Source organism: Falco punctatus, assembly GCF_963210335.1.
Source record: "Falco punctatus genome assembly, chromosome: 6".
Taxonomy (NCBI): domain Eukaryota; kingdom Metazoa; phylum Chordata; class Aves; order Falconiformes; family Falconidae; genus Falco; species Falco punctatus.
The window spans coordinates 9,426,583-9,433,201 of record NC_137585.1 but is presented as its reverse complement, the minus strand read 5'-3'; the positions used below and the strand labels follow the sequence as shown (position 1 = coordinate 9,433,201).

Genomic DNA, 6,619 nt, shown 5'->3' with positions numbered 1-6,619 from the left:
CCCCTTCCCGCCCCTCAGCGCGACGCCCACGCGGCGTGACGAGCCCCCCGTGCGCCGCCCCCCGCCCAGGGCCGCCGGGGGAAGCGGCTGCGGCCGCCCCCCGCACGCTGCCAGCCCCGCGCCGGCCGCCCCGGCAGTTCGGGACCCGTGACCGGCCGCACCCATGGGACACCGAGGCGGGGGCAGCGGCTGCCCGGAGCGGGGCACGGGGTCCCGCAAAGGTGAAGGGCAAAGGGCGGGGGGAACGCAGCCGGGCGGGGCGCCAGGAGACCCCGCCGCAGGGAGGAGGCAGGAGCGGGCGCGCTGTCGGGGGCAGAGCCGCTGCGCAGCCCCGGGGACCGGAGCCGTGCGGCTGGGGGCGGCGGCTGCTGCCCTGCGGCGTCCCGGGAGCCGCCGGGCCGCCGGGCAACGCCCTGGCCAGGGCGCGATGGGCGCGCAGGGGCCGATCCGGTGGAGGTCCCGCCGTCGAGGGGCTCGCGGGGAAGCGGGCGGCTCCGGGCTGCGGGACCCACCGGAGGAATGCCCGGGGGTCCCGGCGTGGTGTGGGGCCGGCTGGAGATGAGCGCCGTGCCAGCATCCCCCGGCGCGCCCCTTGTGCTCGGGGCCCAGATGAGCCCAGCTGCGTGCTGTGGCTCCGCACGGGGACGGGCGCTGCCCGGGCAGACCCCTGTGCTGGCAGCAAAGCCACCCCCAGCGGAGGGGACCCTCCTTTTGCAGCCTTTCAAGGGCACCTGGTCCCCCCGGCTGCTGCCTGCGCAGTTGGGCGCAAGGCACGGTGGTGGCAGGCGGGGGGGACCTTCCGTCCTCCAAACCCAGCGCGCTGCGGGCGCCAGGAGGGGGACACGGAAGAAAAGGAGGCTCTGTAAAGCTGGCGCTGTGGGGTAACGCTGGATATTCCTCAGGAGAAGTCTTAGGCACCAGAGTTGGTGACTGTGTCGTATTTCTGTTATCTGTGCCATGTTTAGGCATCAGGTCAACCTCGGATTTACTGCCTTCACCCTCAATTGTTCCCTGCTCCTTTCTTTTTTGATCACTTTGGAGTGTCGGGAACTACCTCACTGTTAGGTTCAGTTTTGGATGATGTAATTAAAATTCAGAGTTCCTGTTAGCTAAATAGCTTTGTGACGACAACCTAAATGTCGCACATTTCCTAGTCTTTAGCTCTGCTCCCAGCCAGCTTTCCACGGAAAGGGGCTTTTTTTAGAACAGCTTCATGGGTCCTGAGTTCTACTGCCCTGACAGCTGGTTGTGTCTGGGGTTTTGTTTTAGGTTTGTGGGTTTCTTAATTCCTGACATTTCTTTTTTCAGGTCTATTCTCAAATATCTGGTTATGGCGAGGTGTTGCTGGAGTCCTTACTGCTGCTATCATTTTGATATTGTGTATTTGGTTTGGTAAGTGTGTAAATAAATCATTTTAAAAGAAAATATAATTAGCCTGAGAAATTACTAAACTTTTGGGTTGTCAGAAGCGCCTTAAAACCTCAGAGGTTTATTCAGAACTTACCTTATCTCAAAGTTAAATAGGTGTCTCATGACATATTGTTTAAAATTGTGCTCAAGTGCTGGAGAAATGACTCCACTAGTTTGGTGGTGTTAGGGAGTGCTCAGTTTAGCCTTAGCGTACTGTTGTCATTCAAGTGTATAACCTCACAGTTGATCTTGAATCCAAGTTCAAGAAAACAAATAACAGATGGAAGATTGTTCTTTGCAACCAATCTGTAGTCCTTCAAAAAATGCCATTGTAATACACAAAGCTATTAGTTCAGCTGCAAGGAAGGAACACTTGTGAAAACAATAGTTGTCAGAAATATTTATGTTGCGGAAGAGTCCTTGGAGGATAGATAACGTTATTGTTACCTTCTCAGCTACTCCTGCCAACCTGCCCTTGATCATCACTTTAAAGGTATGTCAGCAGCCATAAGGGTACAGGAGCCAGAGTGTATAATGAGTTTACAATAATTATTTCTGCTGGGCAGAAGTAATAATGCTGTGGTTAGATGATTTTGGATGATGCAGTCAGAAAGCAAGCTAAAAAGCTCCAGAAACCTTTTCTAGTTGAAAGAAACAGGTAGATTGTTTTTTTGTCTTTTTGCAGTAAACCATTCTTCGGCCAAAGATTTTCCTGTCTCTCCTTCCCTGGAACTCTGTCCATCGGATTGGCTGTATTTCCAGAGGAAATGCTACTACCTGTCAGAGAGTGAGGCCGAATGGAACACCAGTCAGAGCCTCTGCTCTTTGCACAATGCTTCCCTCCTAGTGATTGAAAATCATCAGGAGCTGGTAAGGGAACAAAAGGGGGGGGGGGGGGGGGCGGGAGCTGGTTTCACCTCATCTCGCTTCTAGAGAGCTGCGCAATGACCTAGTGTGTTCTTCCAGCCTCTCAAGCTGAGCAGTTTGAAAGCAATGCAGAGGCTGTGACAAGCCACAGCTTGCAGAAAGCTGCGTGCTCCCTCTCCCTGAAAACAGCAAACATCAGATTTAGCAGTTGATATTTCAAAAAATGCCCAAGGATTATGTGAGTTAAATTTGGTGCTGCTTACAGCTATAAATACTCACATTGAAGGCAACCAGGATAAACACTGTTGCATCTCATTTCTCTTTAATTAGACAACTGTTCTCTCTTAGCAAGATAGGTTAATGACAACCAAGTTGGAAGATATGTTAATCTTGACCTTTGGAGTTAGGAGATAGTTATCCTTACCACAGTGTGGAGCATCTTTTTCTGTGTTATCCTACAATATTAGGAAAGATTCCAACCAGCACAAAGACCTAGGAGAATATGTTCTTCCGTATCTGTTGCAGACCTGGTGTTTTAAAACAGCCTGTCTCTAGGTCAGTCACAAACACCTGTGTAATGGGTGTACTGGGTGCAGATGTCAATTCTGTTGCATACATTGAAGCAAGGATCTTCCTTAACTAATCTCTAAAATGTATTCCACAAATCCTTGCCAGCTGATGATAAAAAATCAGTATGATGAACACATATCAGTGATGGAGAAATGCATTAGCTGCATCATTCTTTGAAGACTTTTCTGGTGGAGAGACAGTAAAATGATGCGCTTGTAGTTCCGTATTTCCACACAGTTCCTAATATTCAGTAGAATACTTGCATTCTCTTAGTTGGCGTTTCTGTCACGATGATACGAGTGCTGCAGGGATCCTGTCGCAAAATTAATCCATTTGATTTCTGATTGAGTTGTAAGTTTTCTTTCAGTTATGTGGATCACACAGGATCCAGACGCTGCAGTAGTCTATGAATTTAATTTTTAAATTGTTTATTCTGGGAGAAAGGCAAGATCATTGTTTTGTTTCCTAGCCCTGGATCAAGGAATTTGTGTTTGGATAACTGAACTGAACATGTAAAACTTCTTTTCTCATGCGGGTTTATTCCTACAGAGTTTTATGGTGAAAATAACAAAGCAAGACCCGTGGATTGGACTCTATAAAAGGAATGAAGAGTTCTTCTGGGTAAACGGGAAAGCATTAGACAATAAACTGTAAGTCAGCATTGAGAGGGTTTGCTGATGATACCAGATTGTAGGGGAGTAGGAAAGAATAACTAATACAGATACAGACAGTGACTTGAAAGAAATATCTGTAATCGTGTTGAAGGGATGACTATGAAGAGAGCATGGAAAACAATGAGGACTTCACATAGCATTGTTAAAACTGATGGATGAAATTTAGAAGAGAAATTTTAAAGCCAGGTTCAGAAGCAATGTGAGATGGGAGCTCACAGCACCAGTATAGCAGAGTGAAAGGAGACCCTTACCTCTTACATATGGACACCTGCGGTGTGGAAACTGCAGTTTGTTTCCTGTTTTCCACCACCCCCTTAACCACAGTGCCACATTCAGTTCTGGGGAAGAGGGAGATGAGAGAGGCATTCGTTTCACATCTTCTGCTGGAACATTTTAGCTGCATAGAAAGATGCAGAAGTCAAAGGTGGAGCCAGTCTTGATAGCACAGCATCCTTGAGAAGGGCAAACCTGAATTCCAGTCTCTGCTCTAAGGGTGTATTTCACATAGAGCAACCACTAGACAAGATGCAGGAGCACTACAAGGCCTAGGTTTTGTATTCTGGGGGGCCATTAAAAAAAGACAATCTTTGTGGTGACCTCATCAAAGCACAAGCTGCAGTGCCTGGCCTGTGGTAGATCGGGCTTTGTACACAGAGGACCTGTGACCCCTGTCGTTCCCTTTGCTCGATTGCATTATTTGATTGTGGGTGTCAGAGTTAACTGTGTCTTTCATTCCCCCTTACAGGATTGAAGTAAAAGGCTCTGGAAACTGTGCCTATCTTGAGTCAAAAGGAGTCTCAGCCTCTGGATGTTATTTAACCAGGAAGTGGATCTGTAGCTTGAATATTAGCCTACCACGATAAAGGTGGACACTTAGCACTGTGATGTGATGCCTACACAGGCTGCATCTGTACTGTGGGACCTGGGAACGCATCTCAGCTCCTGCATGGAGGTGAATGACTCTTCTGGTAGCCACAATTCTCCACCTGCGGAGGAAGCCTCTGTTTTTTAAAGATACTACTTAAAAGGTTTGCTTCAGCATCCTAAGTTACTTCCTTGCTCCATTTTTCTAGCTACTGCTCAGCCTGTAGTTTCTTTTTGTTGTGTCATTTCTTCCATTAACTCTTCTCTCATAGGATCCTAAGCAGCTGCTCTTGCTTTTCCTTTTCAGTTTGCACTTGGAGGTATTTGTTCTGCTTTTCCCTTAGCTGAACGCTGCGTGCGGGGATGGGTTGTGAGGTGGGGCTGCCTGAAGGTCTGCCGCTGCCTCTTGGGTACAGGGTGATGCAGAAATGAGCGCTGTTGTTTTAGACAGGATCGTGCAGGTTTCACTCCCCTGATTTGATGAGGTGCATCTTGTATGACTCTGCATCGCAGTGAATGTTTTCTTAATGTTATTTTACATGAATCTTGTTAAATTAGCTTGACAGTATTGGTCACAGCACTCTGCAAACTAGCCAGCTACAACAAGGTCTTTTACCGTCTCATACCATCATACTCTTCATGCCAGTCCCTCTGCTGCCTTCTCCTGGTCTCTCCTCATGTATGGGATGCTCACTGTCTTTGCTTCTTTCTCCTTTCTCTTCCTTAGCTGCTCTCTCTTCCTCGGCTGCCTAACCTCTTAACAGAACCAGCCACAGCTGCACCTTATCTACATCAGCCAACCCGCCGCCCTTGAAGCCAGCCCACAGCTGTATGTTACCAATACTAATTAACCCAGCTTCATTCCTGTACAAGTATTATCATTGGGTTTTATGTAGCTGCACTGCACCTGAAGGTCTCCTTCCCACAGCACTTTTCTTGGAGAGAAAAAAAAAAAAAAAGTCAGAATAGATAAGAGTGTTTATCTGAGCATCTACACTGATGGGAAAGAAGAATCATGAGTAGAGAATAACAGAATTAACTGCAAAGGATGTTTCTCCATGGTTTCGTGGTGTCCTGTGCCTATCAGAGTATGGAGATTCTAAGCAAGTGGTACATTTCTGGATGGACGATCCGTGTTTTCTTCTGTGCATGTATCACTTTCAGCAGCAACACCCAGTGCTGTTGAATTGCTACGAGCCTGAACAGAATCAGGGTGCAGTCCTGCTGAACGCAGTGCACCAATGTCTAGCAGGTGACCTGGAGATTTAACGTGCCATTTGATCCAGAGGAAGCAAAGCAGATTATTTTCCTGCAAGGACCATTCCTGTTGGGTTTCTAGAGGAGGAAGAACGGGAAATTCCTGTGTACAGCAGGGCAGAATACTTCCCTGCTCGGAATAAAATCTGGAAAATTGATGATGTGGGTGCTATGGGAAGGACTATGGACTCCACGAGACTTGTTGAAGAAGCGAGTGGAGCCATTTTTGGTGTACCCGGTAGAGAGCACTGTAGTTTCAGGGACAGGAAGATCGTTGTGTTCTCATTTTTTAAGAAGGTAAAATTGCACTATGTTTGACAGGTTATTTGCAGTGTTATTGGTTCGTTGGGTTTTTTTGTCCTATTTGTTGTTAATTTTGCCTTCACTATGTTACTATGCAAATTTAATCGCTGTCTGGTTTTGTTCAGTGTCTTATGTCTTCATTATTTTCTGTGACAATAAGTTTACTGTAACAGGACAGTGCAGTATGGATATTGTTAACATCTTGTGACTTTAAGATGTTTATTTGTATATGATCACTAATTTTGCTGAACTACACTTTTTTTACTTGCTTCTATTCTTTATAGGCACAGTAATAGGACTCTAATAGCCTAATAATTTGTTTATTTAACTAGTTGGGAGGGGGTTATTCTGCAATGTTTTTAAATTAACTAGCTCTGAAGGATATGGTGCGTGCAATAGTCCTGAAAAGATACTCAATAAATATCTTTCCAGAGCCTCTGAATTACAGTGGTTTCTGTCTTAATGTTGTGCCATTAGAAGTATTTTTCAGCTCAGGCACCATTTTGGGAAAAAAAAAAAATCACCAGACTGAAGCAAAATAAAATGTTCGCATCAGAAGCGTTTGACACTTCATTCAAAGAAGAAGTTGGTTCAGTTACCAGTTGAACTGTCCAACCTTTCATGTAGGTAGGACTCAGATGTCCTGTCCAGGAGATGGGCAGGGCTGGAGGTAG

The 6,619-nt window shown here is 46.8% G+C and overlaps 1 protein-coding gene across 2 annotated transcripts; it reads left to right on the top strand.

The window, feature by feature from the left end:
* Positions 1 to 19: 19 nt before the first annotated feature.
* Positions 20 to 6,392, top strand: LOC308065593 (C-type lectin domain family 2 member L-like). 2 transcript variants are annotated; one of them, XR_013928805.1, is made up of 6 exons: positions 20 to 221; positions 1,309 to 1,392; positions 2,096 to 2,280; positions 3,397 to 3,497; positions 4,267 to 4,549; positions 5,113 to 6,392. XR_013928805.1 is itself a non-coding variant. In XM_080391678.1 (5 exons), the coding sequence occupies exons 1-5, from the start codon at positions 164 to 166 to the stop codon at positions 4,382 to 4,384; spliced, it is 546 nt and encodes a 181-aa protein (XP_080247804.1). In that variant the 5' UTR covers positions 20 to 163; the 3' UTR covers positions 4,385 to 6,392. The 2 variants fall into 2 exon arrangements, 1 of the variants encoding a protein (XP_080247804.1); XM_080391678.1 differs by having other exon boundaries at positions 4,267 to 6,392.
* The last annotated feature ends 227 nt before the right edge of the window (positions 6,393 to 6,619 follow it).